Source organism: Chlamydotis macqueenii, chromosome 26 (assembly GCF_036417535.1).
Source record: "Chlamydotis macqueenii isolate bChlMac1 chromosome 26, bChlMac1.mat, whole genome shotgun sequence".
Lineage (NCBI taxonomy): Eukaryota > Metazoa > Chordata > Aves > Otidiformes > Otididae > Chlamydotis > Chlamydotis macqueenii.
Genome location: NC_141581.1, coordinates 3923224 through 3947872, shown reverse-complemented (window position 1 = coordinate 3947872; position 24649 = coordinate 3923224). Strand labels below are relative to the sequence as shown.

The 24649-nt window shown below is 54.9% G+C and overlaps 2 protein-coding genes and 1 long non-coding RNA gene across 3 annotated transcripts; 2 read left to right on the top strand and 1 right to left on the bottom strand.

Annotated features, from left to right (window-relative positions):
• Window positions 1–2135: 2135 nt before the first annotated feature.
• Window positions 2136–8004, top strand: MISP (mitotic spindle positioning). The gene is made up of 5 exons (XM_086767465.1): window positions 2136–2274; window positions 4034–6154; window positions 6888–7099; window positions 7479–7517; window positions 7749–8004. Exons 2-5 carry the CDS (start codon window positions 4132–4134, stop codon window positions 7833–7835), a joined length of 2361 nt encoding a protein of 786 aa, XP_086623591.1. The 5' UTR covers window positions 2136–2274; window positions 4034–4131; the 3' UTR covers window positions 7836–8004.
• A 1068-nt stretch (window positions 8005–9072) lies between these two features.
• LOC147597556 (uncharacterized) lies at window positions 9073–21000 on the top strand. Its single transcript, XR_015261170.1, has 8 exons — window positions 9073–9538; window positions 10147–10497; window positions 11035–11214; window positions 11356–11595; window positions 14396–15087; window positions 17967–18040; window positions 18596–18679; window positions 19110–21000. It is a non-coding gene; the product is annotated as an uncharacterized LOC147597556 (long non-coding RNA).
• Window positions 10491–14464, bottom strand: LOC104481456 (uncharacterized). Its single transcript, XM_010122649.2, has 2 exons — window positions 13420–14464; window positions 10491–11348 (listed from the first exon to the last, which is right to left on the bottom strand). The coding sequence occupies exons 1-2, from the start codon at window positions 14462–14464 to the stop codon at window positions 10504–10506; spliced, it is 1890 nt and encodes a 629-aa protein (XP_010120951.2). The 3' UTR covers window positions 10491–10503.
• Window positions 21001–24649: the final 3649 nt, after the last annotated feature.

Here is a 24649-nt window from a genome sequence, read left to right as displayed (position 1 = left end):
CTGGCGCCTCCGCCCTCCGCGCGGGGACCGGGGTGGCACCCCAATGCCGGGCACCCGCGCTCGGCACCCCGGCGGGCGGGAAGGGGCCGGGAGGGGAGGATGGGGATGCTGGGGATGCTGGGGATGGGGATGCAGGAGATTGAGATGAGGATGATGGGAATGGGGGTGATGGGGATGAAGAGGATGAGGATGCTGGAGATGGGGATGCTGGGGATGGGGGGCATGGGGATGGGGATGGGGGAGATGGGGATGGGGGAGATGGGGATGCTGGAGATGGGGATGCTGGGGATGGGGATGGGGGAGATGGGGATGGGGGAGATGGGGATGATGGGGATGGGGATGATGGGGATGGGGATGGGGGAGATGGGGATGGGGGAGATGGGGATGCTGGAGATGGGGATGCTGGGGATGGGCCCCACTGCCCCTTCACTGCCAGGGCTGTGGCTCCTCTCGTCCCAGCCCAGAGACTTCCCACAGCCTGGACAGGTCTCTCCCAGCAGGATAAATCCCCTTGCTTCCTCCCTCCTGTGGCCAGCGGGGCCTGGCCACCGTGATGGCCAGCGGGGCACGGCGCTTTCACACCCCTGTGTGTCTCCAGCCCCGGACGCTGCCCCAGAGCCATCTGTCCCCAGACCGATGGTGACACCCGGTGAGGGTGCACCCCGCCACGGCAGGTCCTCCGTGCCACCCTGGAGCCTGGGGGCAGGTAAGGGCAGTGCCGTTGGGATGCCGTGCCAGCCCCCGGTGCTGGGGGCCATGCAGGAGGAAGAGGTGGGTGGGAACTGGGCTGCTGGGAGGAAAGGGACGCGGGTGTGATGCTGGCGGGCGTGTCCAGGTGTAGGGGACATAGCAGCTTGGTTTCCTGCTGTCCCAAGGTCCTGGGCCCCCCTCGGTCCCCTCTCTGCCCACTCCTGGGCTGGGGTGGGTCCCACTTCTGCCCAGGGCCGGGATGCCAGCGCTTCTTCCCGGGTTGGTGGGGCCGCGGCTGTGCCTGGTGCCAGCCCGGGGAGCCACGCAGACGCCCTGCCCTGGGCGTGGTGCCCTCCCTGGCTCCCTGGCCATCGCCCGTGGACTTTGTCTCAACCCTGCGGTAAAACAGGCTCCGCTCTCCCGCCCGGAAACGCAGAGCCACCTGGCAGCCACACCAAAGCCGCCGTCCCCAGGCCAGCCAGCGCCAGAGCCGGCAGCCCAGAGAGAGGGACCGGGGGCACCGCAGGGCCGGGCAGGGGTAAGTGAGACCTCCCGGGCACCATCCCGGACACCATCGCCCCGCCTGGGCCGACGCAGGCAGCAGCGGGGCCGGGAGCGGCTTTTCAGAGGAGCGGGCTCCAGTGGGGAGCAGAGTTGTTGTGGCGGGGCAGAGGGGATGAGGACAGGGACCCCCTGCCCCAGATGCAGGCGCTGCGAAGGGCCGAGCATCCTGGCACGGCATCTTCCGCTCAGCTGCGATGCCCGCTCTGCCAGGGCCCGGCAGCCATGGCTGCCACCATCGAGGGCGTCGCGGTCGCCACGCCGCGGTCCTGCCCGTGGCCGGGTGGGTACAGGGTGAGAGATTTCCCATCTGTGGTCTTGTCCCAGCCAGGACGGGGGCTGCTTTCGTCCCCAGGGAAGGAGGGGCCGCTGCGAGGGGCTGGCAAGGAGCGGGGCCCTCGAGTGGGCACCCACGGCAGAGCCAGGGCCGCCCCGGCAGCGAGGGCACCCGCCCCGGCCCCGCCTGCGCAAACACCATGTTATCGGGCAGCCGTGCCGGGAGAGGCCCCGCGATGCAAACAAGGGAGCGCGGGCTCGCGGCGCGGCTGCGCCTGGCCTGTTCTCAGGCTCCCCGCGCGCTCCCCGGCGGGCACCGCTGCGTCGCCGGGCCGAGGGTCCTGCCCCGCCCTGGCACATCGACGCCCTGCCATGCTGGTGCACCGGTGCATCGCCGCGTTAGCACGCCAGCCCATGGCTGCCTCAGCGCGTCGGTGAGCGCGCCGCGGGCTGCAGGCCAAGGTCAGCCCTCCCGGCGTGGGAGCCAGCTGCGGCCGGGGTGATGGTGACGCGGAGGGGTCGGGAACCCGGCATTGAACCCCGGCCAACGCCGAGCCCGGCGCAGTTCTTGGAAATCCTCGCGGGCTCGGGCTGAGCTTATCAGGGCCCCGCAGCCCCGCCGGCCCCACGGCCCCCGCGCCCCACAGCCGCCCGCCCCAGCCACTCCCCGGCAGACGCGGCTCAGCTGGGCGCCCTGCGCGGCCTCCCCGGGGCATGGGGACCCCCGCCCCGACGGCTCCCCGGCCAGTAAGTGCAGCACATTCAGGGTGGGGGCGCGGGCAGTGCCAGGGGGCTCGCAGCGGCCGTTTCCGCTCGGCCTCCGAGGGACCGATCCGTGCGTGGGGTCCGGCCGTGGCAAGGGAGGTGCGTGGGCACGCCGCCTCTATCTGTGGCGGGCAGGCAGAGGCCGGCGCGCTCGCGTATGCCTCGCACGTCGGCAGGGCTGGGGCCCACAGGGCTGTTCGCATGGGGGGAGGTGAGCACGCTGCAAGTCGGTGGCCTGCTGCGGGACCCCTGGGGTAGGGGGGACCCTGGAAAACTCCCTGTCTTTTTTTGGCGGGGGGTCCCAGGCCAGGCTGGCGGGTGTGGCAATGCCGCCTGCTCTGCCCAGCGTGGTGCTCAGCTGGGCTGGGGGCAGCCTGATATCGGGGGGGACAAGCCCAGGACCCTTGCGCCCCCACGCTCCTGCAGCGCCGGGCAGCCAGGGCCGAGCCGAGGTGGTTGGATTTGTTTCGGGTGCCGCTTTGGGAGGGGCTGTGCCGCTCGGAGTGGCGTGGCCGGGAGCCCCAATAACAACCCCGCCGGTTCCCCGCTCCCCACACCCCTCCTGCGCCCGCGCCCGCCGGCGAGGATCCCCTCCCGCAGCGACCTCCGACCCCTGCGGGCGCGATAAGAGGCGTGGGCAGTGCTTGCTGTCTGCTCAGGGGCTGCGAAGGAGCAACGGGGAATGACGGGAAGCAGTTCCGGGAATTCATCCGAGCGCAGCGCGTCGTTCCCGTAGATCCCAGCCCCCTGAACCGCCCAGGCTGTGCATGGGGCCAGGGGCATCACCCTGAAGAGAGCCAGGTGCTCCGGCCCCAGGAAAGGTTTAAATGGCTCCTCAGCCTCCCGGGAGGAAGGGCAGGGCCTTCCTGGGAGGTGAGCAGAGGGAGCTCCGTCACCGCCATCGGGATGGCAGCACGGCTGAGGCCTGAGTCGGACCCCCCGTCCAGGGCAGCCTCAGGCCGAGCCGCGCTAACCAGTGCCGCAGCTCCCGGCCTCCGCTCATGACCATGGCCTTGCTCCCGGCTTCCCCGCCTGCTCCCAGGAGGCTGCGTGAGCCGGAGCGGGTTGGGGCCGGAGCAATGATGACGGGGTTGTGGCTACGTCTCGGCAAACAGAGCGCGAGGATGTGCCGTGGGCACGCCCAGCTCGCCCAGGACATACGTGTGTCTCGCTGGCGCCAGGGCCGGGCCAGGGATGGCACTTACAACGCTGCTGCCCCACGGGGACCCACCCGTGCCCCCCCTCGGCACCCGCCGTCCCACCCAGCTCCGGCCCAGTTAGCGCAGGGCATCAACCCCGAGCCCGGGGCAGTTCCCCCCTGCTTTGCGTGACGCGGGGGTCAAAGTCCCCTCCTTTTTATGAGCCACAAAACCGTTTTTATGACCCGTGCTGTTTCAATAGCCCGGCTATTTGGAGCTGCCTTCCCGCCAACCTGCACGGAGAAATTCCAGGCAGAGGCGCACCCGGTGCCACCGCCGCCTCTCCGTGCCGCGAGCAGATGCTCCCGGAGTCACCAGTGGTCCCTCCCTGCCTGGCGTGCGCGGTGAGGCACGAAGGCGGCCGCGTGGGAGCCGGCAAGAGGGGCCACGGCATCGCCCAGCGCCCCGCGGTCTCACAGTGCGGCTGCCGTCCTGGTGGTGCGGGCGATGCTGGTTTGTGCCAGCGGGGTCTGTCCCCCCTCACGCCCCCGACCTCGGCTCCTTCTGCCGCTCTTAATGGCCGCTCTCCCTCCCGCTTGCAGGGCCAGCCAGGTCCTGCCCCTCGTCCGCAGGCGAGCGACCTCAAAGCTGAGCAGCGTCCCCGGTCCCGGGCGAGGTCGGCAGAGGATTGAAGGAGGAGATGGACAGGGTCACCAGGCACCTGGTCTTCCAGTTCCCGCAGGCCTCGCACAAGCACGACCACAGCGATGCTCACCAAGCCGGCCCGTTCGCAGAGCAGAGGGCCGACAGCGATGATGACGTGTTTGGCTCCGCTCAACGCGGCAGCCAGCGGGTGGAAAATGGCTACGGCTGGAAAATCAGGTCGAAGTCACCCTCACATGTCCTGGACGGTGGAAAAGACGTCTGGACCCCGTCCCCGGACAGGGAGTCTAAGCTGGAGGTGGTGAGGTCGGGAAGCTTGTATGACCTCAGGTTTTACCGAGGCGAGAGGAAGCCCTCGAAGCTTTACGATGAGGACGAGCAAGAGCAGTGCAGGGTCCCTCCGCCGAACATCTCACCCGAGAAAGCCAGGGAGCTCGAGGACGAGAGGAGAGAGATCATCCGCAGCCAGGTGATGAGGAAGAGCTCCACCATGGCCGAGAAGTGGAGCTCGCTGGACGAGCTGAGCTCTATCAACGCCGGCATGGGCAGCCAGGGTGAAGGCCGCTCTACCGCCAGCTTCTCCGTTTGCTTTGACAAGCCTTCCTCGGGGAGGGCAGCGACGCCCGTTGACCCCGAAAACATTGACACGGAGCAGATCAACTTCGCCGCCGCTCGGCAGCAGTTCCTGATGCTGGAAAAGACCAACCCGGGCTCTTTCTTCAGCCCAGGGCAACAGGCCGCGTCTCCGAAGCCAGAGCCGATGACAAAAGTCTCTAGGCAAGAGTGGCATAGTCCCGAGACAGCCACCAAGGCTGCGAGAGGTTACAGTAGCGCTGGTGCATCCGGCCAGAGCAGGACAGACAAGACCGTTTACCAGGTTTATGGAGCGTCCGACAAGACACCTGCGAAGGAGGAGGTTTACGCTCCCAGGATGGCCGATATCGAAAGATCACATCCCAGCGGGAAAACGTCCAGCTTGACTAAAGCGTCTTCCAGAGAGGACCTGGACTCCGGCTTGGGCGAGATGTATAACGAAGGCAACGCGGGCTACATCAGCGATGGAAGCGCCTCCAACGAGCCCTTCAACAGCCTTGCGGATCTGAGGGCCAGCAGCAACGGCCTGGACAAGGAGGCGAAGATCAGCACCGAGACGCCCATCGAGCGGGAGATCCGCATGGCCATGGAGAGGGAGGAGAACCTCTGGAAGGAGAGGGGGATCCAGCGGCTGACCTCCAGCAGCGAGCTGGTGGAGATCCAGACCAAGCGTCTCCTCTCCATGCACTCCTCTCCCGGCCCAGGCAGGAAAGGGAAGGACAAAGGCCGCGCTTCCCTCTACGTCCAGAGGGAAATCGAGCAGGAAACCAAGCGTGAGGAAGATCTGAAGAAGCAAGGGAGGCTGCTGGGGACGTATGACCGGGGGACGCAGCAGGAGCTGGATGAGCGCAGGAGGGTGTTCGAGCAGGAGGAAGCCCCTGCGCAGAAGCCCACCCCCACGAGGAAGGCAGACGAGGGGAGGAGCTGGGTCAATGAGTTTGTGGTGGAGCAGCCCACGAGCCACAGCCCCCACCCCACGGAAGACACCAGGGGCGGGAGAAGCCTTCCCAGCTACGCAGCGAGCGTTGCGCACTTCCAGGCGTCCCGGCCACGCTTCGCCGCCAGCGAGAAGAACCTGGTGTCCCAGCGCATTTCCGCCGGCACCAACAAATGGGGGAGCGAGGATTCCCAGGGAGGAAGGCTTCCCAGCTCCACCCCGAGCCCCGCCGGCGCGGCTGTCCTGCCCAGAGAGTACTTCTCCTTCTCCTTCTGGAAGCCCAAGTTCTCCTTCGTGGACGAGATGGGGACGCAGAAGCCGCTCCGGCGGGAGGACGGCCGGGAGGAGCAGTACAAGGTGCGGACCTGGAAGGCCCAGACGTCGGCGCTGATCGAGGAGGAGATCCGGAGTGACCTGCAGAGGGAAGAGGAGCTGCAGGAGCAGCGGCGGCGGCGGCTGATAGACGGCTACTCCCTGGTCGGCAGCGACGGCATTCCCCAGGAGGGCTCCCGCTCACGGCACAGCTCCGGTAAGGGGAGAGGAGCGGCGGGCTGGGACGGGGCAGGGGTCAAACGCTGGGACATCGCTCCGGGCTTCCCGTTCCTCACGGCTCTGAGCCTCAGCAGGAGCTGCCAGAGTGGGTCCCAAGGGACCATCCCGTGCCGGCAGGCGGGTGCCTCTCCAGAGCACGGGAAGCCGCGAGGCAGCAAACCCTGACGGTGTCCGCACTCGTGGGCGGCAGCCAGAGGTGACCTGGGCTCGCCGTGAAAAGCGGCCGCGGCAGGGCCCACGGGGGACGGGGTTATGGGTGGACAGCATCAGGTCCTGGCCTGGGAGAGCCTGGCCGTGGGCAAGGGGCCCAAGCTCCTCCCTGAGGTGCCCGTAAGGACCCTGTGTGCTGGTAGTAAGTTGTCCCGGGAGAAATAATTCTCCTCGGTCAGGGATCAGCAAGCAGGAGTGCTGGATGTGAAGTCCCGGGAGCCAGCTTTTGGTTCCAGAGCTGCTCAGATTTTGACAATTTTGTGTCAGGTCACCGCAGAAAACGGTGCTGGAAGGGCCCAGAAGCACCCAGCTCACGCGTTTCCCTCCCCTTGCTCCCGACAATCCCCGGCTGGCACCCACGGGGTCCCAGCCGTGACCCAACCCACCGGACCTGCCGAGGAGGCCGCTCTGGGGAAGGAACCTCGCTCTCCTGCGGGCACCCCGGGCCCCCCAGCCTGGTCCTCGCCCCCCTCACCCCCCGACGTCTCTTTCTCTCGAAGCCGCCTCAGGTGCCAGCGGCAGCTACTCGGTGTCCGGTTCTCCCGTCTCCACTCCGGCCTCGCACCAGGCGGGGGTCCTGGGGCTGATGGCGTCCTTCACCCCGCTGAGAGTGGTCGGTCCCTCCCAGGGCAGCACGGAGACCCTCGCCCCCGACTCGGCTCGTTCCAGCCCCTTCGAGGAGCGGAGGAGGAGGGTGAAGGAGGAAGGAAAGGTGAAGGCACGGGGGGGATGCACTCAGGGGGCTGGGGTCCGGGAGGAGGCTGGTGGCCCCGGGGCCGGCAGCGTTCGTGGGCTGGCTCCCACCCGGAGCTGGAGGTCCAGCCGCTTGGCTCAGCAGTGGTGGCACCCGCAAGGGGCCCCCCCGGGGCAGTGCCCCACTGCTTGGTGCAGGGCGGGATGGCAGGGGAGCGGCAGCTCCCTCCCGGGGAGGGGGGTCCTGGCCCAAACCGGCCCCTGGATCCCGGGAGGGCGCAGGGGCAGGACTGCAGGCGCCGTCTCACCTGACCCCCTGTGCCCCAAATCCGGCTGCCTCGGGATATTTCCCGGCGAGGCTGCTCTATCTGAAACTTCTTTTTCCCACCTTTCCACAGTACGCAGGCATCGAACCCGTTGACAAGATCAACACAGAGGTAAAGCCCTTCCCACGCGCGGGGGCTCCGCTCGCGCTGCCCTGACCCCGCTCCCTGCTCCGGGAGGCCGGCGGGACGGACGGGGGTCACGGGCGCCGCGCGGGTGGGCATGGCGTGGGACGGGACCCGCGGGGGAGGCTTCTGCCTGGGAGGGCAAGTTGTGCAAAAAAAAAAAAGATGGTTTATAAAAATAAAAAAATGAAAACGGGCCGCGCCTTCTGCTTTCCGCAGGTGGTGGAGAGCACCAGGGTGACGCGTCACAAGAGCGCCATGGCCCAGCGCTGGGAGGCCGGGCAGTACGTCCGGGACGAGGACTGAGGAGCGCGAGGGGCCGGGACCACCGGCCTCGGCCGCGCGCTCGCCCTGCTTGGGGCCAGCCGAGGCGCGCCCGCAACGCCCGATCGGTTCCGCTCCCGCTGATCGCCCCAATCAGAGACTCGTAGGCTGCGGAGCGCGGCCGTTTTTAATAGAGCAGATGATCCTCCCAGTGCGTGCGATGTGCTCATTCCTTCCCCCTTCCCGTTGAGGTGAGGTAATCCTTTTTTTTTTTTTTTTTTTTTCCCCCTGAAGAAGGGAAAAAAATCGGATCGCTTTCTTTGGATCACTTCCGCACGGAGCCGGCTAGATGGAATCGTTCGGTGATTTCACTTCTCGCTGGAAGCCGTGTCGCCGGCTGACGGAAAAAAAAAAAAAAGCTCTTTTATTTCAGAGGGGGTTTGGGTTTCGGGGCGCGGGGGCCGCAGGCGGGTGCGCGGCTCTGGATCAGCGCCGGCCCCGCACCGGGAAAGGGGCTCGCGCTGCGCGCGGCCGACGGGCGCTGCGTGCGGTGCCGCCCCCCGCGCCTCGCGGGGCCGCGCCGGGGCTGCTGCGGGACCCCGAGGGTGCGGGGTGCGGGGGGGGGGGGGGAAGGTGGGGCGGACCCGCCCCTGCGCTTCCCGGCCGCTGCCGCTAGGGGGCGCCCTGCGAGCGCGTGGGCCGCGCCAGCCCCGCACCCACGGGTGGGGGGGGGGGGGTGAAGGTGGGGGGGGGGCCGCGGGTGGAGGGGGGACCCGGGGGGGGGATTGGGGGGCAGGCCCCGCAGCCGCGCGTTTTCCCGCGGCGGGTGATTTCCCCAAGAGGGGAAACGGGGTTTGCAGCGCAGCTCAGGGGCGTCCCGGGACGGCCGCCCAAATCTGGGGTAACGCTGTGTCCCCGCACGTCCTCGGCTGATCGTCCCCTCCGTGAGCGGCAGCGAAACCCCCGACACAGTCTCGTTCAGCGTGAAGCCGCTGAGAGGCCCAAACGGCACCAAGACCCCAAAGGTCTGGGACGGCACCCCAGACACCCCGTGCGTAACGGGACAAGCGGCACCCGGCCGAGCGCCGTGCAGCCTGGACGCGTGCGGGGGTCTCGCTGCGGGAGGCCTGCGTCCCGAAGCAGGCCCGGGCGGCCGTACGCCCATCTCCAGCGCGCTCAGCGCTGCCGAATTCTGTCCTTCGAGGCCTCGGCCCCGCGCGCAGCTCAGCCCCGTAACCCCAGCCCGCGCGCGTGGGCGCAGCCGGGGCTGGTGGGGTCCCTGAGCTGGTTTTGCTGGACGAGCTGCTGTTTCGGGGAGGTTTGCTTTCTATCACCGGTCCCAGCGCGGCACGGGGCAGCCGTTTGCCTGTCCCCTCATTCGCTCCGTTCGTTCCTGCACCACCCACAGAACCAGGAGCTGCCCGTGTGCTTGCAGCCGGGTTAAGCGAAGGCTGCTGGCTGATTGTGCCACCTCATTTCTCCGGCAGCAGCCTTTCACTGACGAGCGCTGGGGTGTGGACTAAGTAGATCAGCACAGAGGAAAGAAAAGCCTGCTCTGGGGTTTATCCCCAGAGAGGGTGAGCGAGGCTCAGCCCAGCAGGAAGGACCGGTGCTTGGGCACGGAGCTGCGTGTGCGGCTGTGCTTGGCCGGGACGCCGATGCGCTGCAGGATCCCTCAGCCATCACGGCGTCTGCGTTGGACAGCACAAGGAGAGCTGGAAGATGCCCTCCAAGCATTTAATTAAGTGAGTTTGTCTTTTTTTTTTTTTAATGGGTTTTTAAACTCCTTCAGTTATTTGGTGATGTTAAACGTTGCTTAACGGGTCTGATTCTGGCAAAGGGTTTGGCCACAAAGACCTTGTTAAAAAACCACAACTGTGGGCTCTGTGGGATTTCTAACGGCCCAAACCCCCCTCGGGGTCAGCTCAACGCAGAATACCAACGGGATCAGAGCAGGAGAAACCTCCGCACGAGAAGTGAACGCGCTGGCGTTTCAGGAAACCGTCACCTGCTGGTTTGGGGTTACTGGCTTCGCCTCTGCAAGAAGGGACAGAGCGGACAAACAGGGCGGAGGGAAACACTCTTTTATTAGGTTACGTCAACAATTCAACCCCACAACTCGGCTGGACCGTAAGACAGGGAAAACACCATAAAACCATTCCACGCTGCCAGCCATTTCAAACAGCTTTTTGAAACACAGTCACAACTTCTTAAATCTACAAATCTGAGAAAAATGACATAAGCCTTGTTGAGAGCATTCCATGAGATACGGATCAGCAGCTGGCAAACGTGGCACTCCACCACTCTCCTTCCACCCCAGAACTAACTGGTGTTACTTGTCTTTTTACCACAGGCCTAGACTGGAAACGCTGGTGACAAGCGTCAGCTGCCTAAATCTGAGCGCAGCTTAAACACCTCGCCAAGTTACTCAGCTGGCGAGGCCTCTCCACGTGAACAGCAGCTATTTTATAACGCTATTAGTGACACGGCCGAATATTAACTTGTTTTACAAACACGAAACGGAAGATTCTCTTACCGAACCATCAATTCCATTAACAGAAAGAACAACAGACGTTTTTCACTTAACCTGAAAGCTGAGGTAATGCCAATGCGTAGGTGAAACAGAACAGGAGGAGTTCTCCTCAACTAAACATTGCCTCTGAAACGCGCTCCTCTCAAGGAGTGGCACAGCAGGAACTAAACGGTACCTTTAATTCTTGGACTTCTTTACAGGACCTTTGACTTGCTGGATAATCATTTTCAAGATCTTTTCCATTTTGGCTTTTGTCAGTGCCTTCCTGCAGTACCATATTTGATCCCACATGGAGCAGAGAGGCTTGGGAGCTAGGTAAAGTGGATCGTAGTCATCGAGCATATCCAGTGGCCTCCTCCTGGCATACTCCTTATAATCCGTGACGGGACAGTTATCTGGACTGTCAGGCTTGGCGAAGAGATGCGGACGCGATTCCCCTGTGTTTACCTCCGCGTTCAGATCGCCCTTCCACTCCAAGTACTCCAGGTTTCCCTCGCTCTTTTTCAGCACGAGCTGTCCCCAGTACAGACTTTGGCTCTGACTGTGCGTGCTTGCCCCAAAGCCCCTGATGATATTTATCAACATGAGGTACAAAAAGCCCTGAGGGTGCATCTTACTTAAAAGTCCCTTCTTACGAAGACCTTCCACTTCTTCATCTGTCAGGTTCTCCAACATACTCCACTCAGCTTCCCTCTCTTTTTGAAGTAGGTGCTGCTGCTTTAGTTTCAAGGCTTCCTGAGACTTTCTGAACTCCAACGCTTTAACCACGCTGTACTCGTAGTTGTGATCCCTGAGGTATCTCGCTATGCTGCTCTGAAAGAAGTGCAAAGAACTGGCAGAAAAATCGGTGCCGTCCTGTCTCTTTGCAGAACTGTAGAAGGAGGCCAGGTAGTTATCGAGGTCTTTGGGTGGCAGGCGGTAGATGTTGCGCGTTTCAAAAGGGCAATGTGAAACTAGCCAGTCTTTGAAAATTTTTATATTGTTGTTACGGTTTCTCTTTTTCTCCCACTTCTTCAACTCATCTAAAAGATAAGACACAGCTTTGTGGGCAGCAAGAACTTACAAGGAGATGCAGAAAAAAATTCACTTTCCTTCTAAAAGTAATTCAGAGACTATGGGACTCTCACAAACCCCTTCCTTTAAAGCTTTGGTTTGGATCTGCGTCCTCCAGGAGACGCAGCAGCACCCGACAGCACCAGCCCAGAGAGCGAAAGGATTGCCTCCTTCCTTGTTCCCTCTCCCTTGGCTGGGGAATCCGTGTGCTACCGTGTAGGTAAATTTAAGATATTTTTGCACATTAACCAAAAGTTATGGGTAGATAGTGAAGGAGAACAAGTATATGTGTGTGTGCATCTATAGATAATTTTTTTTTTTTTAAATAAAAAAAGGATTGCCAGGATTCCAGTTGAGTTCTCTCCCAAGTTGCTATGGCAATACCACCTCTACCTAGTTCGATGTAGCATGAGAAATTCATTCTCTGGATTGCTGAAATGCTCCATCTGCTCGCCTGCGACTTCTCCAGGGCTGAAGAGGGGTAGGCTGAAAAGGATTCTACAGCCAGTATCTAGACTCTCCCCTTCTTGCGCTGGATTATTTTATACATGCTTAGCTGTTATCTTAAAATGCTGTGGCTAGACTGAGGTGGATTCTACTGATCCCTGTGCTGCTGTTCTGGGTTTTCTGCTCCTTTTGTTACTGCTCTATGTGAAGAGATGAAGGGCTTGTAAATCAATACATGCAGAGGCCTCGCTTCAGCTGTAAGCCATTTATCTTGGCGAAAACGGCTACTACACAGACATTCCCAGATGAATTCCCAGTCCCTTCTGCTGATGTGTTGTCAATTACAAAAATAGTCAAATAATGTTCACAAAAAAAACCAACTGTGCCAGTTGTGACCCAGCCGCGGTCAGCGGGGAAGCGTCCTGCGTGGCCACGGGGCAGCGTGGTGGCAGCTCTGCCAGGCTGGGCGCCCGGCACGCCACGGACGAGGCCACAGAGCTGGGCTGTGACTGTGGGAAGAGAACAGGTTTCGGGGAATATGAAACGGGATTCTCATACCGAGTGCGTGGAAGTGAGAGGCGCGCTGTTGGGAGCTGCTTCACAGTTCGATGGAGCCGAGGCATTAAGCCAGTGCCTGGGAGAGAGACGCTCTTTGAATTACATTTTTGAAGTGTGCCTCAATGTTTACACCTAGATACCAGCAAACAAAACCATAAAACTGACTGGCCAGCAGTTTACTTGGGGTTAATGTGAAACAGCACCTGCAGGCACTCAAATCATTATAGACGCAAATTTTGTGGCTTTACTAGAACATCTTTAAAATCCTGGACATTTGCATTTTATTTGAGGGGCTTAATCTTTAAATAATATATACGTACCTGGCATTAAGGCTCCAGTGTACTATGTACACCTATCCTAAAATATGATCATTTATTAAATTAATTAAACTGATTTCACGGATGGCTTCCCCCCTACTTGCAAAAGACTAGCAGAATTTTGATAAAGTCCACACACTGTAAGTCAGCTGCTCCTACCTTGTGGACAGTGTGGATGAAAATGTAGGTTCTTAAAAGTACTAGAGCAACTTGTTTAGCTCATGGAATTTAACAAGCAGGATTGAAAATCTGCTCCCATTGCAGCCTCTGGGATTTTTCCCATTGACTTTGGTGGAGCCAGAGTTTTGGCCACAATTTCTCTGTTTCACTGCTTTAAAAGTCACTTCCTCTTGTTTTCTGTTCTCCGGACCGGAGTTCCCATCTCGGGCTCCAGTTTCTCACAGGGACTCTCTCTCATGTACAGCCAACGTTCTATGTGGTGATACCCAGTGAAATGAAAGACTGGAGTATTCAAACTGGGCCACAGCCAAATTTGGGTACCTCAGTGAACGGTGTTACCTACGGAAGCGCTGATTGCTCAAGGCAGGAACCTTTTTAGTCCCTTTTAGTAGAAATAGAGCGCCCCAAATCTGAGGCATTTAGTTCAATGCTAAAATAGTTGGCAGCTGTATGAACTCACCCCCCTTTAGTATTTTGGGATAGCGATTAACGGAATGCACCCACAAACCCTTCCAGGAATAAAACTTGAGACTCTTACTTTTGTTTGAAGCTGGATGGTCTGCATTCTTGCTCTCTGGACTCAGTGAGGCTGAAAGGTGAGGTGCATGCCCAGATCCTGACGGCTCACTCTCCTCAACAGGGTTTTCAGTAACATTCTCACTTAAGCCTGTTGCCGGTGTGCCACACTCAGGAGGGCTCAGCTGGAATTGCTGCTGGACGTCTACAGTGGCTTCAAACTCAAAGAATGTCAGAGAGGCAGGTGACTCAAGTTGAGCCTTTGCTTCAATGTTGGAAACAGGAACAGATTTTAAATGTTCTTTCAGTACTGCTGTCCCAGAGGAACTTCTTGCTCTAGAAGTTTCAGTTACAGACCCCGCAGCATTAAGGGGACGTAACCTCAAGAAGCTGCTCTCCGAGCCCTCTTGATTGCTGACAGGGGACTTTACAACGCAAGCAAGAGTTAGAGGTGGCTTTCCTGCGGGGGCAAAGCCAGATGTTTGGGTGGCTGTCATCTTGTTAAATGCCATCTTCTGACTGTGATGCATTTGCAAATCCACCTCAGCAGCCACCCCTTTCACTGGTGGTTTTGAGAGAGTATTCTGGTTGATCATGTCTCCTTGGTCATCTTCATCTGATATATGCTGTTCTTCATCAGAGATGATTTGTAGATCTTCGTTGCTCTCTAGTTTCACCTGTCTGTCAGTTTGGACTTCACCACCAGATATTGACAAATGCTGCTCTGCTGCAAAGCATGACCTTGTGGATTTGCTATTTTTTCGATTTTCTCTGGGTAATGGTTCATTATGCGTTATGTAGACTGTGTTGTCTTTCTGCTGAGTGACCCCTGGAGATCTGCTACGTGCCCCTGTGCTAACAGCATCTGCTTTAGCCTTCTCAAAAGACGGGGTCATCCTCAACCTCTTGCCATCTAAACTAGCTCCCCTTGATGAAGCCTCAGAAGATACCAACCTCTTTCTCTTTTCTACAGCCTCACTCTCTTCTCTGCTTCGCAGGTATAATCTTCCATGCTGCCAGTGGTACGCGTGTCCAACCCCACATATCCACAGAACAGAACTGTCCATGCTGCAATGACCCGTGTTCTGCACGATCTCCAAGGCTGGGATTTGATTGCATATGGTCCCATGAGCATGTGCCCAGGTCACGAGATTGGAGAGATCCACGTGAAGGGAACTGGCATCACTGCACCTTCCGTCACCGACCCTCTCGTTCTGTAAAAACGTGTTGGAGATAACTTAAGTGAGAGAGGACGTGCATCAAATAGCAGTCCTGAGGAACTTGCTTAAGTGTAATGCTCTGTTTGCAAGTCTGGGTCCTGTGATCCCAGCAAGCTTGTACCCATGGCCAATTCTGTACTCACTTACGGAAGGGAACAAGGGAAAGTGTCAGGAGTCAGCATCTCTGTCTCCCACCTCCCCACGGCCACCAGGGCTCATACTTCTTTCAGCTGTCAAAATGGCAGCACTACTTGCATCAAAGGGCAACTGGATATACGAAGAAGTTGTCTGTGGGATGCTTTTCAGAAACTTGCATCCACATATCTAAAACTTGCTTTTAAAAAATCTACACTTTTTAATGCTATAATTGATTCTGTTAGAAACAACTGTCTATGGTATCACTTATGCTACAAAAGAATACTCACCATACTGCTGTTTTCTGTTTCGCTGAGCCTTCTCTCAGGTGATCAGTAAGTGACTGTTTGGATATTCTTTCTCTCTCAGAATCTAAAAAAATCATCATACATATGTGTGTGACTATATGTGTGTGTATATATATATATATAAAAATCTGGCTAGCAGATGCAACTCAATTTTTCAATGCTCAGTCCAAAATAAACGCTACTGCAGAACACGTGCCCTCATTAAGGTGAGCTCCCATTGAGCTCGAATGAACTATATATAGAAAGCTTGACTTGTGTAAAAATTTGCAGGATTAGCTCCTACAGCGTAGCGGAGTTGAAACAAAATATAGAGTTTTAAAAACCAGGCTCTGCGAGATGTTCCTTTCAGCCCTGGCACTCTGAACACAGGCTGTGGTTAGCAATCTTTACTTCTCCAAATAGAGCGAACTGCAGAAACAGAAGTACCAGAAATAGTGATGCTAGTTCAGATTCTGACATTATCTGACTTTTCAAATAGTAAATAGAAGAGGAAGTTTCCTAACTAAAGAATTATTTGCATATGTAACTCATATTTAGCAGAGACGAAATCTGAAGTTCTCCCCTCTGTTTTGGAAGTCATCGCCATTTCTGTGTAACAGGTTAGAGAGGAACAATCGGTCACATAACTTACCGTCAACATACGGACTGCAAGAGAGCCAAGAAGCCTGACGATGCTGTGTGACTGATAGAGCATGCATTTACAGACCATAATGGCAGCCTTTGCTCCAGGCAGCTTAGTCTATATTATTAATTAAAAGCTTTGCATTTAGTGGTGGTAAAAGATGCCAGACTGAAAACACTGGACGCAGGAATCTCGTCTAAACTGGTTCCTTGAGCAGCCCTGGCCTCAATGTGACACAGCTTCCCGCTGGGAACAGGCCCTCGTTGGCTCCGGAGGGGAGCACGCACGTGCAGACAGCCCAGCGCACTGCGAGCGCACGTCCTCGCCGGGTGCGTGAGCTCGACCCTGCGCGTCTCCTGCTCTGCATGCTCCTGTTCTCCCAGCGAGCTGTGGAAGACGGGAGAAGCCCATCCCGGCTGACAGATGTAGGGCTGCTCTGTGGTCTGTGAACGCGGTGTTTGTCCGCAGGGATTTATTCCACGAGTACGCCAGTTAAACTGAGGGAACGCCTGCCACACGCAGGCAGGAAACTGCCGTCCTGCAGAAGCCCCGTTGTGCGCCAGCATCCGAGGCAGAGGCTACGCCGGGTGCCGTCAGTGCCCTGCCTCCACCGGCCGTGCGCACCAGCTCCGCGCCAGGCGGCAAGGCAAGGAGGGACCTGGGTGAGGCTGAGGAGGAAGGGATATAAGAATGCGACCGGCCAAGCTGCCCGGGGGTGGCCGCCAGCCCCACGTGCAGGGTGAAGCGTGGTGGCAGCTGCGGGGCTTGGCCAGCAGTGATGTGAGGAGAGGATGTGGAAACATGCGGTGCAAGGCCCTTATGCTCTCCAGGATGGGCTCACCCGGGTTCCCCTGAGGCCACCCGCCCTAATCCAAACCCCCTCACTCCCAGCAGGGCTGGTCTGAGGGGGCCAGGCACCCAGATGAGCCTGGCTGGCTGCGGGTGGGGGCAGCTGCCTTCCCCCTTCCCATCGTACCCTCATCCTCACCATCCAGTAGCAGGGGCTTCCAGAGCAGGCTTGAGATCATCCAAACCCAAACAAAACCCAAAGATTGCGAAACTGCCTCTTGGCCAAGCTCCTGCAGTGAGGAGGAGCCCTCTGGAAGTGTGTTTACCTGTGCCCTGCTCTCTCAGATCCCAACTTGCAGAAGCTGAGGGGCAGCAGAGGAAGAGGCTGCTGCGCTCCAAGGCTGCAGCTGGCTGGGCAGTTACTCACACGCTGAATTTGAATTGAATGCTTTGATCCCCTGATGGCAAAGCTCAATGTGCTTTGCTGGATGCAAAGCCTAAGTGAGTAAGCATGAAAAAAAAAAATCTTCAGGCAAATGTTTAATCGTTCCAAGCAGGAAGAGGGGAAGAAAAAAGTCGTGGAAGTGATGTGGGCTTCCACGCTGGCCAGTGAGGGAGCCTGTCTGCTGCCTGAGCGAGGCAGGGGTAATGACTACAATGAAAACACCCACAGAACAATTAACGAGTGTTTGGGAGTTAGGCAGAGCAACACCGGAAGAGGGAAGGAAACAAACAAAAGCAAAGCATACAAGAAGAGCCCTCTCTAACCTCAGGAGACAGCTCAGGGAACTGAATGTCCCTTCAAAGAGAAAAGCCCAGGACAAGTCTCTCACAGCGCGTCAGTTGTACTTCCCAATGGAGAATGAAGAGCGGGCACCGGAGCTGCTCCCATTTGGGGGTGAAACCTCGTGGCAGCACAGCTCCAGGAGGCCCTTCTGCACTTCGCTAGTATCAATCCATCTGTTCCTTCGTGGGGCTTTCTAACGATAGTACGGATCATTTTAGTGTGGAATGCTTTGCTGTTTGCATATGCTAGCTCCTGAAACATGCAGAGCTAGGATTTTCAAAGAATTTTCTAACTGAAAGCTGCTGCTTGCTTTAAGCAAATAACAGACAAAAAAAACTAAAAACGTTTTAAAGCAGCAAATGCATTCTGAGCTTTTGACCCCTGTTAATCTAGGCGTTGTACAGGATCTACTGTCACAGTGATCTCACTCGCAATGAGTCACAGAAAACAGGTTGGAAGTCACCTCAAACGGCCGTTTCAGCTGTCCCCATTCCTCCTAGAAAAATGAGCTCTGTCCAAACTTCTCCTGAGAGGTGTTCCTCTAACCTGTCTTCAAAGCTTCCAAGGACAGGGAATTCATAGCCTGTTCCTGGGCCTCGCTGTGCCTCAGAAAGCTGAATGTAAACTTACGGGAGAACTGTTTTTCCACCTTCTGAAGTCAAAGAGAGTTTTATCTTCACGTTTAACCCGTGTGATTCCTCCCTAAAGGGCTGAGCTGCTTGGACAAACGACAAGGCGTTTCCACACCAATAATTTGGTGCTTACAGTTAGTGTGGGAAAAGGTAAGAGAAACGGAAGTTCTGCATGGTCATAAGGCCATGAAATTACTGACTTGGCAGATGAATATCTTGATTTCTATCACTGGCCTCTACAAATGGAATGCTTTTATCTCTCCTTATCTCCAAGCACATGTCTTCCTTTTCCTGATCTCTTTGAAAAAAGCCTTTTTTCCTCTTGATATTTAGTTTCAAATAAAGGCTCTGGCAGTCAAATAAGGATACTTCTCCAGCCCACTCCTGCTCTCTTATTTACATCAGTTGACAGTACCTCCAAATAAACTGTCAAGTGGAGTGAGTCTGAATTTACAGTTACAACCGAGAGGAAAAAAATGAAATCCGTATTTACCTACAAAGGCTGAACTGACATACTTCTGATTCCTGCAATTAACCAAAATCCATCTTGATCATTGCTACAACTTTTACCTGCTTCCAACAAAACAAGGATCCCTAGGGGGAAGGGTCTGGGACTGGGTTTTGGGGGTTGAGTTTTGTTTTCAAACCTGGTGTCTGGTTCAGTATCTGCCTGTGAGTGAGGCAGCATTTTAATTATCTTTCCAGGAGAGACTCCCATCTGATAATGGACACTGTGCATGCAGGACCCACACCTTTGTGCAGAAAAACAGGACATTCCAAAGCTGTATGGTAAATGTTTTCTTTTATTTTTTTCTAACCCACAGGGAATTTAGTGCACTAATATAACCAATAGTTAAGTGAATTCATGCTCATTAGAGGAAAAAAAAATTAAAAAAATCTGCAAGATTTTGCTTTTTCGTGAGTCTGATCTCCACAGTAAGCTTTCAAGACGTCAGCACAGTATATACTTATTTCACCTCTGTATTTAATAAAATGTGGCCAAGTAATTTAAAAGAAGTCTACAGCGTTTCAGTGGAGCTCTTAAAACTCAAGGCTGACTGAAAGCATTGAAGTGTTTATTCCTTTTTAAGACTTTTCTGTGTCTAGTTTCAGCCCTCGGGGGAAAAAAACATACTCAGCACTTTCTGAAAGGGATTTTCTTGTACCTGGCATCACCTGAGAATGTAAACTCCTGAATCTCGCCCTTTTTACATTTCAGTGGACTCTGAGCAGCATTCTGGCATGCTGAAGGTTCTCTGAAACCCTCTGTGACACACACAGGCTTATGCAAGCAGGATAAATAAAGAAATAAACTAATTGTATAGGCACTGAAAGCCCTTTAACCGCTTTGTTCCTGTCCCTCCACCCTGGAACAGTCCTAGCTTTGTTTCTCTTAAGTCTTGTAACGTCTGCTTCACAGGTTAGAAACCAAAGGCACGCACAAAGCAAGTAAATATGAGAGCTTTGGCTTTTCAGCTCCAGATAAGACAGTGCAGGAAACTGGAACAATCCCGGTAGGAAAACAACAGGATACAGAACAGCAGTTCTTAAACTTGACTCCCGCCTGCTTCCCCAGCATGGATTGTGTGCTCCTGCTCGCTTGAGAAACGCTTACTGGAGGTGTAGGGACACGAGACAGCTGTAAAATACACAGATAGGAGGGGACATACAGCCAGAGCGCTGCCAGGAGCGGGGCGAAGGACGCTGCCGGGGGGATGCGGTATCGCAGGCAGGGATGGGATGAAGCTGTACTTAAACACATCTGGCTGCAAGACGGGAGTTAAGAGCGGAGCAGAAGTAGCTCATGGCTGCCAAAAATCATTGAGCTTGCCCCACCACTTCTTAGCAAGGGCCTTTGGGGTGGATTAATCATTTCCCAGCACATAGTTTTTCCTGTTCTCTGCAATGTTTGTTTCTCTCCTCCCCCTCCCCTGTACAAGAGCCTTCTCAGCACCTCTCCAGCTCTTTTCCTGCTTCACCACGTCCTTCCACCAGTACCTCCTGCCCTGCTTGCAGACAGACAATTCCCACGATATTCTGTACTTGCCACATTCCTCCATTTTGAGAGATGCTCCTAGAAAATAATCCCCAGAATATCTGATGGAGGGCAGGGTCTAATTGTGCGCACCAGCTCTGAGCGAGAGAAGAGAGACTGCTGTTAAACATTAGCCTACAGCACCGCATTCCTTAAACAAGAGCATTTTTTGTTCAAAGAATCGGATGCAATTTTTTTCATGAGTCCTAATTATCTCTTCTCTGGAGGGTCTGTGTTACATAGCTGCTGTCCTTGTAACTGGGAGCTCTAAATCAAGTCTTCTTAAAAGAGCTAATAAAAGCTGCAGCCAGCTGGCAAAGGATTGCCTGGTCCAACAATCAACCACTAAACCAGCTGTAGTAAAGGAAAAAAATTAATTTAAACCCATGGACTTCTATAAATAGGTCCTAATATTTTATTTCCCTAGGAAGAAGTGGGAAGCTGAAATTAGTGAAGGGCAAATCTGCTACTTGGGCAGAAAATGCTACAGTAATAATCATAATTGTGTTAGTTACCCCGTTAAGGCTGCCGTTCCCGAGCAGCGTCACGCTTAGGGTTAGTGCCGCCGGGGAGAGCAGGCTGTTGTTTTCTGTAATAATTCTATATGCAGGCTGGTTTACTTTTCCTGGGATTATTTTTCTTTTCAGTCCTCCGCTATGGATGAGCATATAATTGTACCAGCGCAGAAGCGACTGTGGGAACTGACTTTGTTCCCCAGCAGCCATTTGTATTAAAATGATCTTCCTTCACTTAATTAATGGAAGATTATGTCTGCTGGCAAGAAGGCACTTGTAGGAGTGTTTGCCACTCTTTTAATTGCTTCTCTCGCTATTTGTGGTATTTTTCATAAAGCAAAACTTTGCCGGTCATGGGATAACATCATCCTCTCCTGCTATAAAAATCACTTTCAGTCCTCACAGTTTCGCGGAGCCTGGCTGCAACAAGCTCAAAAAAAAGAGGGGAATGCCGTGAAACGCTGATCCTTTTCCTGTTTCCCTTTCCTACGGCCCGGCCGCGGGGCCGGAGCTCGCCGCTCGCTCCCCGGCAGAGGGTGCTCGGCCCCCGGCCACGCGTGGCCGCCCCGCCCGGGCCCGCAGCCCGCAGCCCCCGCGTGGGTCGGGGACAGCCGAACGCCGCGCTCGGCTCGCCGCTCCCACTCCTGCTTTCCTCGCCGGGTCCACGCCGAAGCCCTGCCCCCGACCCCGGCTCCGATGCTGAAGAAATATTGCTATTAATGCCGGGGTCAAGGTCCTCCCACACTTCTGCTGGGGGGGAAGGCAGCACCCCAACGCGCTTCCTCACTCCTGCCAAAGAACCTTTGCACCTGGAGCTCCAGAGGAAGAAAACAGCAAAAAATTTAAGGCGAAGCTCTCACTATAGATTTATTGACGTGCCAACTTTGCAGGAAGCTTGCTATCTTACTGCTAAAAATACAGCGTAAAAATGCTGACCGATAACGTTGCCTTAGCCAAGAACAGAAACTTCTCCATTTCCAGTCCTTGGAGCAGCGATAAGGGTGTTACTGTGTCTTTGTTTCTTTTGATTTCTCTTCTGTTGACGGGGTTTTTTTTAATATCAAACAGCAAAAATTAACATCCCATTTGCAAGTTTGTTAGGGGAAGCTGCGAGTCTTATTTGTTTTATTTTATTGTCAAAGTGTCTACTGCAGTATTTTCTATTTCTGAGCAGCCCTTTAAAGTGTAACTAAAATCACCGTGTGGCACAAGGCATTTTTTCTACCAGCTGCTAAACTAAAATGAAATAACCAGTGCTGCAAGCTAGAGGAAGCATCATCCAAAGTTTCAAACCCTGAACTGTGAGTTGGGGGCTAACATCCATTCCTCTTGCTTTGCTCTGAACCAAAATAGTCTTTCCTTCTGCTCTGCATCACACGTTACCTGTCCACAAACCAGAGGTAACGTGTTACTTCATAACACACTCTGGATGAAGTGTGGTAGAAAATTTGTTATTAAATAGTATTTGTGGTGAATGTGTGACTTGTAATTAGATGTAATTGTTCACAATGAGACGTAGTAACCTACTTTTTCACAGTACGGAACAATTTTAACGACCGACACCTCAACTCATTCCCAGGCTTGAGGATTCCACCTTTTTAGAAGCACTTTAAACCCGCGGTGACTCAGTCTGGGGGTGTATGGAGAAGTCAGTTTCGCTAGCAACAGGCAAAGAGCTAGCTCTCAGTTTTACATCTCAAGTGTTTATGAAGGTTTGCTGAGGATGTGATGGTAAATGGCTTCTGGAGGTAGAAGAAATAACTTTGTTGGTAAACAAGGAATTTTCAGAGGAGGGAAAGTTCCCCTCTCTGTGGGATTACTTTTTACAATCTCTGCTGGGGTCTCTCAGGCAGATGCAGATGTGCACAGCTGGCACAGGGAAAGCACAGGGAAACCCAGGCTGCGGTGCCCCTGTAAAGGTAAGGTGCTTGTCCCTCACAAAACACATCATACCAAGCAGCACCCAAGCTTTTTGGCCACAGGCAAATTAATTTGTTCATGATATCTGGCCATGCTGACAGGATATTTGGGAGCCTTGCAGGCTTCCCACCTTTGGCCCCTTTGCTCCTCTTTAATTTTCTACTATTGTCCTTGTTTTGAAGTGCTGCTCTCCCTTACCTCCTCCAAGGTCAGGCAAGACGCTTTGGGAAGCCTCCCATGGAGCGCAGCAGTCTGTAGGACAAGAATCTCACTGGTACCCGGAGGACAGGGTGGCCTAGGAAATAAGGGAGAGAGAGAAGGTATTAGTTATTTAGAAAAACGATCTTAAAGCAACCTGAAGATCCCTTGTGTGGGATGGAAGCAGTGGCTCCCAGTTTCTGTCTCCTTGAGTGCTGCATTCCAGCAGGAGCTTAGAGCCTCACAGATGAAAAATACCACAGACGGATGGCATCTTGCCTCTTGGAGAGGCAGCAAAACCCAGCATTGGCACACCTAGCTGCTAATCTGGAAAAGAAAAATACACTCTGGCATAGTACCCGTAAGAGGCTGCCAACCCTTGTCCTGCAGCAGTGACAACACACTTTCCAAAGCGTGAGCGAGAGGAAACAATTAAGCCCACTCTACAGATTCAAGCAAAACTTGAGCCATCGGTGGGTTCAGATCTGCAATTCTCTGCTGAAATTGCCCCGAGTGCACAAAAGGCACTTCTGAAAATATGCTTTGGAAGCCTTCTCCAAGCCTGCAGCACAACCCAGCTGTCTCTTACTGGATCTTCCAGCAGGCGCTCTCAGATGACTGAGGCATCACTGAATGCTGCTTAGAAAATCACCCAAGCTCTCCCTGAAGCCTGAACAGGTCCCTCAAAACAGCTATCTGTGCGTGGCTGAGCTCTTTGGAACGCAGGCCTGGCTGTTAGAGACCGGGTCGCAGCTACAGCGGTGCTGCTCTGTTGACATAAAATCCTTTTGTTCCTGTGGTGACCACATGTGTACTTAAGTCCTCACAACAAAACTGAAGACGGAAGAATCTTGCTAGCTGACTTCTAGTTGTTGCAGAAGTAACTGGTCAACTCGCAGTATGAAATGAAGTATTTGCTCAATAAAAGAAGTATCAGTTACATTTTTTTTTAAAGCCTTGACGTTAAAGCAAGAAAACTTAGCTGAAGATGCCCCTCTGAATTAAACTTCTCTCTGTAGGAAGACTGTTTCAGTTCAAGAAAATCATCCTGTTGGCTTTAGGTGCTTGCAGTACAGAAATAGCAGGGAGTCAGGCAGCGACAGATCTCCAGCGTTTAAGATGTGCCACTGGTTCTTTCCTTTCTAACCAGCCCAATCATTAGGAGTCTCTTTTGTACGATGTCGATGCTGTGTTTTTAACAAGAACATGTATGAATTAAGTGGTGTTTAGAAAATGCACAGTGTGTGTGCAGACCAGGTAGCTGTGCACAAAACAAGGAGCCTTTTGTGCCCCTGTTTTGGCACACCCATTAAGGGCCCGTGGCTGACAAAAAGCACCCCCTGCACGGTGCTCTCTGTCCTCGCCCTCTGCATTCGCTGCCCTAGTATCTAAGCATCTTACCAAATTAAATATTAAACATTCTAAAGGATATTGTGTTTCTTTTGTTCCTCTGGCAACGGAGATCTCGAGTGCTCTCAGTTCTCCCTGACTTCACATTTTGCAGGTTCATGCCTTAATGTTCTTTTAATGCTTAATTTAATACTCTGGAGTTCTTGCTACACACTCATGTCTCTTACACACACACAAAAAAATTGCTGTACATTCTAGGAGACCAGGAGATAGCTATTTAACGTGAGCAGACATTTCTCATCAGCATCCAGACCCTAACCTATGAAGATGGGAAGTGGGGGAGAGGCGGACAGGCTGCGTAGCAGTGGCTGGCTGGACAGGAAGCCACGTTTATTCTTAGCACCAAGGGTCACGCCAAACCCTGCCACTGATCACGGCGACAGCTCCTGACATTAGCCGAGAGGAGTGCTCACCTTCAGAGGAACCACATAAATAATATTTAAAAGTGGCCAGTCTCCATATTAAAACGCAAGTTCTAGGATACTGGATGTAGGCCACTGTTTCTTTTCACACATTTTCATCTAGTTTGATCAAACAAGAGCAACTCCAGTTTCAGGTCTGAAATCAGAACGTGAGATTTCTTCACATTTTCACCATCTGAAACATAAGCAAGCCTTCACACCACAAAAACAAAAGCCCCTTCGCTTCAGGAGCAAGGCTTCCCTGCACCGTTTCCATTGC

Bases quoted from the DNA above. Each gene is read 5' to 3' on its own strand.
- MISP (XM_086767465.1), top strand. From the start codon at position 4,132: ATGGACAGGGTCACCAGGCACCTGGTCTTCCAGTTCCCGCAGGCCTCG. The intron at 7,100-7,478 runs GTGAAGGCACGG...ACCTTTCCACAG, and splicing joins GGGTGAAGGAGGAAGGAAAG to TACGCAGGCATCGAACCCGT. The intron at 7,518-7,748 runs GTAAAGCCCTTC...TGCTTTCCGCAG, and splicing joins TTGACAAGATCAACACAGAG to GTGGTGGAGAGCACCAGGGT.
- LOC104481456 (XM_010122649.2), bottom strand. From the start codon at position 14,464: ATGGACAGTTCTGTTCTGTGGATATGTGGGGTTGGACACGCGTACCAC. The intron at 11,349-13,419 runs GTAAGAGTCTCA...CTTATCTTTTAG, and splicing joins CCATCCAGCTTCAAACAAAA to ATGAGTTGAAGAAGTGGGAG.